Source organism: Lontra canadensis, unplaced genomic scaffold (genome assembly GCF_010015895.1).
Source record: "Lontra canadensis isolate GAN:19392208 unplaced genomic scaffold, GSC_riverotter_1.0 scaffold86, whole genome shotgun sequence".
NCBI lineage: Eukaryota > Metazoa > Chordata > Mammalia > Carnivora > Mustelidae > Lontra > Lontra canadensis.
The window spans coordinates 5,553,565-5,568,271 of record NW_022631080.1 but is presented as its reverse complement, the minus strand read 5'-3'; the positions used below and the strand labels follow the sequence as shown (position 1 = coordinate 5,568,271).

The window sequence follows — 14,707 nt, the reverse complement described above, 5'->3', positions numbered from 1 at the left end:
AATAGCATGATGCCTATAACTTACCTTCAGACTGAACAGTAAGAAATGTAAGAGAAAGAAAACAAATGTAGCAAATCATTAACATAAGAACCAAGGTAGAAGGTATAAGTTTGTGCACTGTACTATTCTTTCAACTTCTGCATCTGTTTGAAATTTTCCATAGTATATAGTTGATGGGAAGCAAGTTCTTTATATCATTATTTCCCTTGGTAATCAGTCTATGCTTACTTATTGAAGGATTTATGAGTAAACATCAATATTTTAAAATCCTTACCTACGAGTGATCTAAAGGGGCACGTGCACCCGAATATTTATAGCAGCAATGTCTACAATAGCCAAACTATGGAAATAACCTAGATGTCCATCAACAGATGAATGGATAAAGAAGATGTGGTATATACACACAATGGAATACTATGCAGCCATCAAAAGAAATGAAATCTTGCCATTTGCAATGACATGGTTGGAACTAGAGGGTATCATGCTTAGCGACGTAAGTCAATCAGAGAAAGACAACTATCATATGATCTCCCTAATATGAAGAAGTGGAGATGCAACATGGGGGGTTAAGGGGGTAGGAGAAGAATAAATGAAACAAGATGGGATTGGGAGGGAGACAAACCATAAGTGACTCGTAGTCTCACAAAACAAACTGAGGGTTGCTGGGGGGAGAGGGGTTGGGAGAGGGGGTTGGGGTTATGGACATTGGGGAGGGTATGTGCTGGGGTGAGTGCTGTGAAGTGTGTAAACCTGGCAATTCACAGACCTGTACCCCTGGGGATACAAATATATGTTTATAAAAAATAATAATAAAAAATAAATTTAAATAAATAAATAAATACTCATGAGGAAAAAGAGCAATGTAACAGATACTGTCCACTTGTTAAACAAAAGTTGGCAAATGGTGTAAAACCACTCATGTCTACACCCTTCCTTGACCTAGGAATCTTATTTCTAACAACTGATGGAAATAACATATTTAAAAAAGCATTCACTCAGATGTCCATCAATAGAGGAATGGATAAAGAAGATGTGGTATACGTACACACACACAGGAATATTACTTAGCCATCAAAAATGAAATCTTACCATTTGTGGTGATGTGGATGGAACTAGAGAGCATTATGCTAAGTGGACATAAGTCAATCAGAGAAAGACAATTATCATACGATTTGACTCATTACATGGAACTTAAGAAACAAAAAAGAGAAGGGGAAAGGGAAGGAAAAATAAAATAAGATGAAATCAGAGAGGGAGACAAACCATAAGAGACTCTTAATTACAGGAAACAAGCAGCATTGCTGGAGGGGAGGTGGGTGGAAGGATGGGGTAACTCGGTGATGGGTATTGAGGAGGATGTGTGATGCAATGAGCACTGGGTATTATATGCAACTGATGAATCACTGACCTCTACCTCTGAAACTAACAATACATGCTAATTGAATTTAAATAAAATAAAATTATAAAAAATCCTTACCTACATAAACATGAATACCAAGAATAAAATTATATATGTATGTGTGTATACATATATAAAGTTATATATGTATGAATGTGTGTGTGTATATATATATATATATATATAGTCTTTCCACTTATTATCATTACCACTAATGTGTGCTCCTATTTGTTCTCTAATATATAATAGGATTTTTCTCATCTATAAATTTATTTTTGAGTTGTTTTACAATATTCAAGTTAAATGCATACCCAGAGCTCAAAAGTATATATGACAAATGTATAAAGGAATGAATGGACGAGAAACCATGGTTAAAATGTTAAAGCAGAGTCCATGTTCTTCATTATGTAATATGACACCAGAAATATACCACATTTGTTTTCTCTTAGACCACAGTTCATATTCTTCTGTAAAAGTGGTGATATAAAGAATATAAAAACCACTTTTTATTGAGGAATTTCAGGTATTTATAAACCATATACTGACCACCATATTCTGTTTAATTTATGGAAAATACAGTGTTAAGTAATACAGGCATGTGTGTACATTTTAGTATAGTTATTCTAAGACAATCTATATATGCAATTTTAGCAATATAATAATTAGTGGTACCTAATATGACACATCATGGCAGTAAAGAACTAATTTCATATCATGATACTATAAAATGGCAACCACTCATTGATAAGAGATAGGTATTAAGATACAAATGAGGGGGGAGGAGACAAGATGGCGGAGAAGTAGCAGGCTGAGACTACATCAGGTAGCAGGAGATCAGCTAGACAGCTTATCTAAAGATTGCAAACACCTACAAATCCAACGGGAGATCGAAGAGAAGAAGAACAGCAATCCTAGAAACAGAAAATCAACCACTTTCTGAAAGGTAGGACTGGCAGAGAAGTGAATTCAAAGCGACGGGAAGATAGACCGCGGGGGGGAGGGGCCGGCTCCCGGCAAGCGGTGGAGCAACGGAGCACAAAATTGGGACTTTTAAAAGTCTGTTCCGCTGAGGGACATCGCTCCAGAGGCTAAACTAGGGTGAAGCCCACGCGGGGTCAGTGTGGACTCAGGTCCCGCAGGGTCACAGAAGGATCGGGGGTGTCTGAGTGTCGCAGAGCTCACAGGTATCAGAACGGGGAAGCCGGCTACAGAGACAGAGCCGAGGACTGAGCTCTAAACTCGTGTTACCTTGAAACAGTCGCAGGCTCGGTCAGCTCGGAGCGCGGCCGGAGGCCAGGGTGACGGGAGTAATTGGGCGCTGTTCTCTGAGGGCGCACTGAGGAGTGGGGCCCCGAGCTCTCTGCTCCTCCGGGCGGGAGACTGGGAGGCCGCCATCTTCATTCCCGTCCTCCGGAACTCTACGGAAAGCGCTCAGGGAACAAAAGCTCCCGAAAGCGAACCCAAGCGGGTTACTCAGCCCGGCCCCTGGTAAGGGCAGTGCAATTCCGCCTGGGGCAAAGACACTTGAGAATCACTACAACAGGCCCCTCCCCCAGGAGATCAACAAGAAATCCAGCCAGGACCAAGTTCACCTACCAAGGAGTGCAGGTTCAATACCAAGGAGAGCAGCGGAATTCCGGAGGAGGAGAAAGCAATGCACGGAACTCATGGCTTTCTCCCCATGATTCTTTAGTCTTGCAGTTAATTTAATTTTTTTTTCAATTTTTTTTTCTTCTTCTGCTAAATTTTTTTTAACTTTTACCCTTTCTTTTTTAACGTTTTTTGACTAGTTTATCTAATATATATATATATTTTTCGTTTTTATATTTTTATATTTTTCTTTATTTGTTTTTTTTTTTAATTGTTTCTTTTTTTTTTTTCTGAACATCTTTTTATCCCCATACTCCCCCTCACGATTAGGAATCTCTTCTGATTTGGTTAAAGCATATTTTCCTGGGGTCTTCGCCACCCTTTTAGTATTTTACTTGCTCCTTCATATACTCTTAAATGGACATAATGACAAGGCGGAAAAATTAACATTGGTAATATGTCAGATCTAGAGTTCAGAATGATGATTCTCAAGGTTCTAGCCTGGCTCGAAAAAGGCATGGAAGTTATTAGAGAAAACCTCTCGGGAGATATAAAAACCCTTTCTGGAGAAATAAAAGAACTAAAATCTAACCAAGTTGAAATCAAAAAAGCTATTAATGAGGTGCAATCAAAAAGGGAGGCTCTCTCTGCTAGGATAAATAAGGCAGAAGAAAGAATTAGCAATATAGAAGACCAAATGACAGAGAATAAAGAAGCTGAGCAAAAGAGGGACAAACAGCTACTGGACCACAAGGGGAGAATTAGAAAGATAAGTGACACCATAAGACGAAAGAACATTAGAATAATTGGGATTCCAGAAGAAGAAGAAAGAGAGAGGGGAGCAGAAGGTATATTGGAGAGAATTATTGGAGAGAATTTCCCTAATATGGCAAAGGGAACAAGCATCAAAATCCAGGAGGTGCAGAGAACCCCCCTCAAAATCAACAAGAATAGGTCCACACCCCATCACCTAATAGTAAAATTTACAAGTCTTAGTGACAAAGAGAAAATCCTGGAAGCAGCCCTGGAAAAGAAGTCTGTTACATACAATGGTAAAAATATTAGATTGGCAGCAGACTTATCCACAGAGACCTGGCAGGCCAGAAAGAGCTGGCATGATATATTCAGAGAACTAAATGAGAAAAACATGCAGCCAAGAATACTATATCCAGCTAGGCTATCATTGAAAATAGAAGGAGAGATTAAAAGCTTCCAGGACAAACAAAATCTGAAAGAATTTGCAAACACCAAACCAGCTCTACAGGAAATATTGAAAGGGGTCCTCTAAGCAAAGAGAGAGCCTAAAAATAGTAGATCAGAAAGGAACAGAGACAATATACAGTAAGAGTCAACTTATAGGCAATACAATGGCACTAAATTCATATCTCTCAATAGTTACCCTGAATGTTAACGGGCTAAATGTCCCAATCAAAAGACACAGGGTATCACAATGGATAAAAAAAACAAAACCCATCTATATGTTGCCTACAAGAAACACATTTTAAACCCGAAGACACCTCCAGATTTAAAGTGAGGGGGTGGAAAACAATTTACCATGCTAATGGACATCAGAAGAAGGCAGGAGTTGCAATCCCTATATCAGATCAATTAGATTTTAAGCCAAAGACAATAATAAGAGATGAGAAAAGACACTATATTATACTCAAAAGATCTGTCCAACAAGAAGATCTAACAATTTTAAATATCTATGCCCCTAACGTGGGAGCAGCCAACCATATAAACCAATTAATAACAAAATCAAAGAAACACATCAACAATAATACAAAAACAGTAGGGGACTTTAACATTGCCTCACTGAAATGGACAGATCATCCAAACAAAGATCAACAAGGAAATAAAGGCCTTAAATGACACACTGGACCAGATGGACATCACAGATATATTCAGAACATTTCATCCCAAAGCAACAGAATACACATTCTTCTCTAGTGCACATGGAACATTCTCCAGAATAGATCACATCCTCAGTCCTAAATCAGGTCTCAACTGGTATCAAAAGATTGGGATCATTCCCTGCATATTTTCAGACCACAATGCTCTGAAGCTGGAACTCAATCACAAGAGGAAATTTGGAAAGAACCGAAATACATGGAGACTAAACAGCATCCTTCTAAAGAATGAATGGGTCAACCAGGAAATTAAAGAAGAATTGAAAAAATTCATGGAAACAAATGATAATGAAAATACAACAGTTCAAAATCTGTGGGACACAACAAAGGCAGTCCTGAGAGGAAAATATATAGCGGTACAAGCCTTTCTCAAGAAACAAGAAAGGTCTCAAGTACACAACCTAACCCTACACCTAAAGGAGCTGGAGAAAGAACAAGAAAGAAACCCTAAATCCAGCAGGAGAAGAGAAATCATAAAGATCAGAGCAGAAATCAATGAAATAGAAACCAAAAAACAAGAGAACAAATCAATGAAACTAGGAGCTGGTTCTTTGAAAGAATTAATAAGATTGATAAACCCCTGGCCAGACTTATCAAAAAGAAAAAATAAAAGCATTTGACAAAGTACAGCATCCCTTCCAATCAAAACTCTTCAAAGTGTAGAGATAGAGGGCACATACCTCAATATTATCAAAGCCATCTATGAAAAACCCACCGCAAATATCATTCTCAATGGAGAAAAACTAAAAGCTTTTCCGCTAAGGTCAGGAACATGGCAGGGATGTCCATTATCACCACTGCTATTCAACATAGTACTAGAAGTCCTAGCCTCAGCAATCAGACAACAAAAGGAAAATAAAGGCATCCAGATCGGCAAAGAAGAAGTCAAACTATCACTCTTCGTAGATGATATGAGACTATATATGGAAAACCCAAAAGACTCCACTCCAAAACTGCTAGAACTTGTACAGGAATTCAGTAAAGTATCAGGATATAAAATCAATGCACAGAAATCAGTTGCATTTCTCTACACCAACAACAAGACAGAAGAAAGAGAAATTAAGGAGTCAATCCCATTTACAATTGCACCCAAAACTATAAGATACCTAGGAATAAACCTAACCAAAGAGGTTAAGAATCTATACTCAGAAAACTATAAAGTACTCATGAAAGAAATTGAGGAAGACACAAAGAAATGGAAAAATGTTCCATGCTCCTGGATTGGAAGAACAAATATTGTGAAAATGTCTATGCTACCTAAAGCAATCTACACATTTAATGCAATTCCTATCAAAATACCATCCATTTTTTTCAAAGAAATGGAACAAATATTCCTAAAATTTATATGGAACCAGAAAAGACCTCGAATAGCCAAAGGAATATTGAAAAAGAAAGCCAGAGTTGGTGGCATCTCAATTCCAGACATCAAGCTCTATTACAAAGCTGTCATCATCAAGACAGCATGGTACTGGCACAAAAACAGACACATAGATCAGTGGAACAGAATAGAGAGCCCAGAAATAGACCCTCAACTCTATGGTCAACTAATCTTCGACAAAGCAGGAAAGAATGTCCAATGGAAAAAAGACAGCCTCTTCAATAAATGGTGTTGGGAAAATTGGACAGCCACATGCAGAAAAATGAAATTGGATCATTTCCTTACACCACACATGAAAATAGACTCAAAATGGATGAAGGACCTCAATGTGAGAAAGGAATACATCAAAATCCTTGAAGAGAACACAGGCAGCAACCTCTTTGACCTCAGCCGCAGCAACATCTTCCTAGGAACATTGCCAAAGGCAAGGGAAGCAAGGGCAAAAATAAACTATTGGGATTTTATCAAGATCAAAAGCTTTTGCACAGCAAAGGAAACAGTTCACAAAACCAAAAGACAACTGACAGAATGGCAGAAGATATTTGCAAACGACATATCAGATAAAGGGCTAGTGTCCAGAATCTATAAAGAACTTAGCAAACTCAACACCCAAAGAACAAATAATCCAATCAAGAAATGGGCAGAAGACATGAACAGACATTTCTGCAAAGAAGACATCCAGATGGCCAACAGACACTTGACAAAGTGCTCCACATCACTCGGCATCAGGGAAATACAAATCAAAACCACAATGAGATACCACCTCACACCAGTCAGAATGGCTAAAATGAACAAGTCAGGAAATGACAGATGCTGGCAAGGATGCGGAGAAAGGGGAACCCTCCTACACTGTTGGTGGGAATGCAAGCTGGTGCAACCACTCTGGAAAACAGCATGGAGGTTCCTCAAAATGTTGAAAATAGAACTACCCTATGACCCAGCAATTGCTTTACTGGGTATTTACCCTAAGGATACAAACGTAGTGATCCGAAGGGGCACGTGCACCCAAATATTTATAGCAGCAATGTCCACAATAGCCAAACTATGGAAAGAACCTAGATGTCCATCAACAGATGAATGGATAAAGAAGAAGTGGTATATATACACAATGGAATACGATGCAGCCATCAAAAGAAATGAAATCTTGCCATTTGCGATGACGTGGATGGAACTAGAGGGTATCCTGCTTAGCGAAATAAGTCAATCGGAGAAAGACAACTATCATATGATCTCCCCGATGTGAGGAAGTGGAGATACAACATGGGGAGTTAAGGGGTTAGGAGAAGAATAATGAAACAAGATGCAATTGGGAGGGAGAACAACCATAAGTGACTCTTAATCTCACAAAACAAACTGAGGGTTGCTGGGGGAGGGAGGTTGGGAGAAGGGGGTTGTGGTCATGGACATTGTGGAGTGTATGTGCTATGGTGAATCCTGTGAAGTGTGTAAACTTGGTGATTCACAGACCTGTAGCCCTGGGGATAAAATATATTATATGTTTATAAAAAATTTTTAAAAAATTTAAAAAAAATATACACATGAAATCACATTGAAGATTTCTTAATCATTAAGTAGCAAATAGTAAAAGCCTTTATTTAAATATTATATCTACTTAACAGGGTTTCATGATTTACTGTGAGATCCTCTGAAGAAAAAAATCTATCAAAATTATCATTGTGGGGGCGCCTGGGTGGCTCAGTGGGTTAAAGCCTTCCTTTGGCTCAGGACATGATCTCAGGGTCCTGGGATCGAGCCCCACATTGGGCTCTCTGCTTCCTCCTCTCTCTCTGCCTGCCTCTCTGTCTACTTGTGATCTCTGTCAAATGGGTGGATGGAATATTTTTTAAAAATTATCATTTTGAAGTTTACCTGAAAACATGGTTTTGGTATTCATTGGGCATATTTGGTATCATATGCTTGGAAATAAAGATATTGATGCTAAACCTTCAGATCTTGTTTTGTTACTTGTGGGAGGAGATAAGTGATTGGGCCCATTGCCTGGTTCTAGTCTCTGCTCGGTACGAAGGAATGAGAAAATGGGGGAGAGAAAGGAGAGAGTGTCAGAGCTGTTCACATTGTTTGGAAGTGGAGGACAGGTGATGGGCAGGAACTCAAGTGCTGGAAGGAACTAGCCTCTTGGAACCCTGGAAACATAGAAAAATTGCTGAGTCAATATCATACTACTGGGAAATGGTTTCCAAATGCGATTACTAAAATGGTCAGCAATAAAGCACAACCAGTTTACTGAGATTCCAGTGATAATGAGTATGACACTGGCATATAGAATTTTAAAAATTTATATGGACACAATATTGGCTTTTTTGATCAGTTAAAATGGGGGGAAATATGTATGTATATAAATTCTATTTTTAAATTTGAAGCATTTAAAACCTTATTAATAAATCAAATGATAATATCCCACAGTGTACTCCAAAATCAGTATTGAAAAATGCTCTAATAGTGGTAGGTTACTTGGCTTTCCAAATATACTTACTGATGATCTGTTAACATCCAAGACAAAATTTTCAGGATTACTGTTTGTTGCTTGCAATTCTAAGGTCTCATGTGTAGGATTAACTAAAGGAATGATCTGAGTGGCATACCTGGAAGGAAAAATGAAGTAAGTAAACTTGTTCATAAACTTGTTCAATGATAATTTTATAAATTTGATGACTATCATGGATTGAATTGCATACCCAAAAAAGATATATTTAAGTTCTAACTCCCAATATCTCAGAATGTGACCTTATTTGGAAAGAGGGTCAGTGTAGATATAATTTGCTAAGTTGTGATCATACTGGAATAGAGTGGCTCTTAATCCCTTATGACTGGTGTTCTTATTAGATAATGTGAAGACACATGACAAGATGATCATATGGCAATGGAGGAGGAGATTGAAGAGATGCACCTCTAAATCAAGGAATACCAAGGATTGCTGGTAAGCACTAGAAGCCACAGAGGAAAGGAAGGATTCTCCGTTATTGGTTTCAGAGGGAGCATGGTCCTGCTGAAACCTTGACTTCAAATTTCTAGCCTGTTAGAACAATATGTTTCTGTTGTTTTAATCCACCCAGTGTGTGATATTTGTTATGATAGATCTAGGAAACTAATACAATGACTTGTATGAGTTTCAAAATAAGAATAATCATGTATGCACTAATGGTACTTTGCTAAATTAGTCCTTGATTTTCTACTTCTGAGACCAAATGTTATTCCACACTGAGTAGTAGAATATATCACTGTTTTTGGAGCAATATTTACTCACTATTTTGTAACTATTAAATTCAGGCAAAAAGGTTAACATAGTCTAGAAATAATAATAATGAGTAATAAATTCACAAGTTCTGTCCATTACATTGAAAAGATCCAAACCAATGATGAGTAAATACTGAAAAAAATATGGCTGGTATTTATTTTCAAAGCAAAGACTAATCAAGAGGATTCGTTATTCTCACTTTACCATCATTTCTAATACCTTTTGATGTATAGCATGAAAACTGTTATCCTACAGAAATGCAGTGTAAAACCACACTGAGATACCACCTCACACCTGTTAGGATGGCTGTCATTTAAAAAAATAGTAAGTGTTGGCAAGGATGTGGAGAAAATGGAACACTGGTACCCCACTGATGGAAATATACATTGGAACAGCTATTTTGGCAAACAATAGGAGGGTTCCTCAAAAAAATTTAAAAAGTAGTACTATATGATCTAACAATTGGATCCCAACTGTTGAGTATATACCAACTATTGGATATATATCCAAAATAAATGAAATCAGTATCTCAAAGATGTAACTGCACTCCCACATTAATTACAGCATTATTCACAGTGGCCAAGATATGTTCTTCCATAAATGTGAACTATACAATGAAATATTATTCAAACTTAAAAAAGAAGGAAATCTTGACATTTGCAACAACATGGATGAACTTAGAGGACATTATGTTAAGTGAAATAGCTCAGAGAAAGACAAATACTGTGTGATCTCATTTATGTGTGGAATACAAAAAAGTAATAAATAGTGTAAGCTCTGTGGAAATTAAAATCAATTTCATGGCAAAGATTAATATAACTTGATGACATTTGAAATGGGCAAAGATAGAAAAAGTAAGAAGTGTATGTAGCCTGTGATTGCCAGTGGACCAAGGAGCAAAACATACAAACTGAAGAGGTACTTGATTCATTGTTCATCCGGAAAAAGTTTTTTGATTGAATTGAATCTAATAAATCTTTTCTTTAATTGCTAGTTTTCCCAATAATGAGAAATGAAGTTTGAAATTACAAATGTGTATACTGAGGATTGTTGATACACATATTTATTATTTAGGGACAAAATTTAAATTTCTCGAGTTTAAAATGTTATACTTTTTCCTTGGGTTACTCATTTCTAAACAGTCACAATAAAATATTTTTTCTTCAAGACTGTTTCAAACTTATTAATACAGAATAAGACAGAAAATTAAAATAATATTACTTGTCAAATCAATGAAAAATAAGAAGGTAATTTAAAAAATATATATCTATTTATTTTTAGAGAGAGAGAGAGAGAGAGTGAGCGAGCAAGCAAGCATGTAGAGGGGCAGAGGGAAAGAGAAGTATCCTGAAGCAGATTCCCTGCTAGTATGGAGCCCCACGCTGGGCTCGATCCCAGGGTCCCGAGATCATGACCTGAGTTGGAGTCAAGAAATGGCCCCTTACACCACTGAGCCACCCAGATGCACCAAGACGGTAATTTTAATGAGAACCAAGTTGTAGCAACTTAAAAACCATTTCCAGGATGAAGTGTATGTGTGAACTCTGAATCATTTTTTCAACTTCTTTTGAGTCTTAAACTTTTTCAAAATAAGACACTAAAAACAAAAAACAAACAAACAAACAAACAAAAAACAAAACAAAACAAAAAAACCACAGTGCCGGGGCACCTGGGTGGCTCAGTCAGTTAAGTGTCTGACTCTTGATTTCAGCTCAGGTCATGATCTCAGGGTTGTTGAGATTGAGCCCAACATCAGGCTCCACACTGAGTGGGAAATCTGCTTGAGATTCTCTCTCTTCCTCTCCCTCTGAACTTCCCCCAACACATGCTCTCTCTCTCTAAGTAAATAAAATCTTAAAAAAAAAAAATAAAGACACCAGTGATGAGAAAATATCATGAACTCCTAAGAAGAATGCACTTACCATAAAAGGATAAAACAAAAAATGACTCCAATATGTAAAGGTTCCTGGGGTGACTGAATTCAATTAATTTCACTTTGCAAATTATTTAGTAAGTGACCACTATCATTCTGAAATTCATTAATAATAATCTGTAAGGCAAATCATAGATTATAATTGAGGCTGTCTCTGACTTAAAAGTTCTGAATCCTACAACTTACTCCGTTCATCTCTGCTTATGCTTGACATAAACCTGGGAACAACTAAATAGTGTATCTCCAACATGAATACTTCCATTGTACTCCAGGCTTTTTCTCAAACTTCCTAATCATCATTCAGGTGTTTAATAGAAACTTCAAATTTACAGGTCCCAAGCTGAGCTCTTGATCCTGACCCTCAAACCAGGTTTTCTTATAGTCTCCTCTATCTCAGTTAATGTCACATCTTTAGTTTCAGTTGCTCAGGTCAAAAACTTAGTGTCATCTGTGCCCTCCTGTTTTCCTTAGGCCTCAAATATTTCTAGTGAACAAAACTCATTAGCTCTACTTTAAAAAATAAACCATAACTGAACACTTCTCTCCACAATCACTGGCAATCCTTTGGTCCAGCCTGCTATCATCTTGGTCTTGAATTAGTGTAATGACATCCTAACTGATGTTTCTCTCACATCACATGCAGATATCAACTCCAGGTACATTGTGGATCTAAACATGAGAACTATATATGATGACAGTGATGTTCTTAGAGATGTCAGAATATGAAAGAATTGGAGAAAACAAAAAAGCTGAAAAACTACATTAAAATTCAGAATTTAATGTCACTAAAAGACTCCACTAAGAGACTGAAAAGGAAATTCACAAAATAAGAAAAGGTATTTGCAACATATATAACCCACAAAGGTTTGTAGCCACTATATATAAAGAACTATAAGATATAAAGGAAAATACAAACTAATAGTAAAATGATCAAAGGGCATGAACAAAAATTTCAAAAAAAGATAAACATACGGCAGGTGCTCAACCTCATTAGTCATGAGAGAAACGTAAATTAAAAGTACATTGACATAGGGGTGCCTGGCTGACTCAGTCAGAAGTGTGTGTGACTCTTGATCACAGGGTTGTGAGTTTAAGCCCCATGCTGGATGTAGAAATCACTTAAGAAAAAAAAAGTCTGAAGGGGTGCCTGGGTGGCTCAGTTAGGCTCTGACTCTTGATTTCAGTTCAGGTCATGGGAACTCAGGGTCATGGGAACAAGCTCTGCATTGGGCTCTGGGCTCAATGTGGAGTCTGTTGAGATTCTTTCTCTCTCTATCCCTCTGTCCTTCCCCTGTTCTCTCCCTCTGCCCCACAGATAAATAAATAAATCAATCTTTTTTTAAAATCTTAAAAAAAATAGAAGTACATTGACGTACTACTTTACACACAGCACAATGGTTAAAATTCATCTTACAATACCCATGTTCTTGAGGATATAAAACAACTACCATTCATATATGGCCAGTGGAATGTAAATACATACAACCAATTTTGAACTTTTTGTTGTCCCACTAAATTAAAGTGATATTGCATTTCTATGTTTCTATCCAACAGAAATGAGCATATATGTGCAACAAAAGCATATACAATGTTATAAACAGTATGTTTCATAATATACCAAACTGGGGAAAAAAAAACCCAAAAGACGAAAAACAATAAAAAATTCTTTTGCAGCAAAGAAAATCAATCAAGAATGGTATACAGAACAACACAAACGGGTAAGTCCTGACTATTATTTTAGGGCCTCGCATTTAAATATGAGCAAGGGGAGCCTGGGTAGCTAGGCGGGTTAAGCATCAAACTCTTGATTTTGGCTCCGGTCATGATCTCAGGGTCCTGAGTTCGAGCTCGGCTTTGGGCTCTGCACTCAGCAGGGAGTCTGCCTGGGATTCTGTTTCCCTCTGCCCCCCCCACTTTCTTTCTCACTCTCAATTAAATAAATAGATCTTTAAATATGGGTAACACAAGTATCAGGGAAATATTTGAGTAGGGAAAAAGGAGAACAAAATTTATAACTAAAGACAAAGACCAAGACCTCTTAAAATGACCATTCATATCTTAAGCATATCAGAAAAAATATTATCAACATGAAATAAGAACAGAACGTTATAATTTTTAAAAACCCAGAAATACGTAAAAGAAACATCCAAACAACAACCACAAAAATGGTGCTGGATGTTGATGGCTGACACAAAAATTCAACAGAAAGAACAGAAGATAAATTCAGGTAAATGTAACTGAATGCAAAAGCACAGATGCTGGTTAAAAAAAAAGACCAAAAAATAAGAAAATTAAAATAGCCCCAAGCTCTAAAACTAAAACAAAGGTGTTGTAAGAAGAGAGAAAACAGATGGCATAATTTGAGACTTCCAGAAACTGAAAGTAATGTATTTCCATATTGAAAGAGACCCCCAACTGTCTAGAAAAGTATATGAAAATAAAGCCACACTGATTTATTAAACATTTTAAAGACACTGGATACAATTAATGGCCATGCAAACTTCCAAAGAGGATAAGGATCCAGAATAAGGCTGGCTAAAAAAGTAGTTACTCTCAAACATCTATTATTATTTTGCAACTTTTAATTATATACCGTATAACTTAGATAAAAAGAAATTATGCTTTAGAACAACATGACCAAAAGTAACAAGAATTCAAAAAGAAAGAGAAAAGGTGAGCACCTTTCAGTGGAATAAAGAAAAAACCCATAATTGTAAAACTTGTTGTGCTAAATATTTTCACATTAAGTTGTATTACATTTGCTAATACTTTTATGTATGTATATGGTTTTCATACATTTATTTTTAAAACAAGAAAAAAATAGAAAACTAGAAATAAGTTTGTTAGTAAGTGAAAGCAGACACTGCCGGCACCCCACCCAGTTCCCCTGAAAGATTTTTACCAGTACTCTTCCCTCAGATCCCAACTTCTACATACTGGCTGTTTATCTTCATCTGAGACCAGATTACTGCCGGTGGGTCCTGCTGTCTCCTCAACTCTACAGGCAGTAGAAGTGCTTGGGAGTTTTTACCTCTTCCCAAGGAAGCTTATAGTGACTAGTACGGGAGTTCAAAAGCCAAGCATCGTTGCATTAAGACAGGACCAACTCTAAGATGTAATTTATGCTACAGAGCTCTCTGCAGGACCAGATAGTCTGGGGCTGCACCTGCCATCACACCCTTGCTTAGCTTCTTCCCCTTTCTTATCCTGCTCCCCCTATTCTCTTACTGATCGTTCTTAC

General features: G+C 37.1%; 1 protein-coding gene across 1 annotated transcript in view; it reads right to left on the bottom strand.

The window, feature by feature from the left end:
* CFAP47 (cilia and flagella associated protein 47) overlaps window positions 1-14,707 on the bottom strand; it is a 509,602-nt gene that overhangs the window by 117,402 nt on the left and 377,493 nt on the right. Inside the window, exon 54 of the mRNA XM_032883134.1 lies at window positions 8,772-8,880. Coding sequence (XP_032739025.1) covers window positions 8,772-8,880 — 109 coding nt within the window. The remainder of the gene's footprint in view (window positions 1-8,771; window positions 8,881-14,707) is intronic.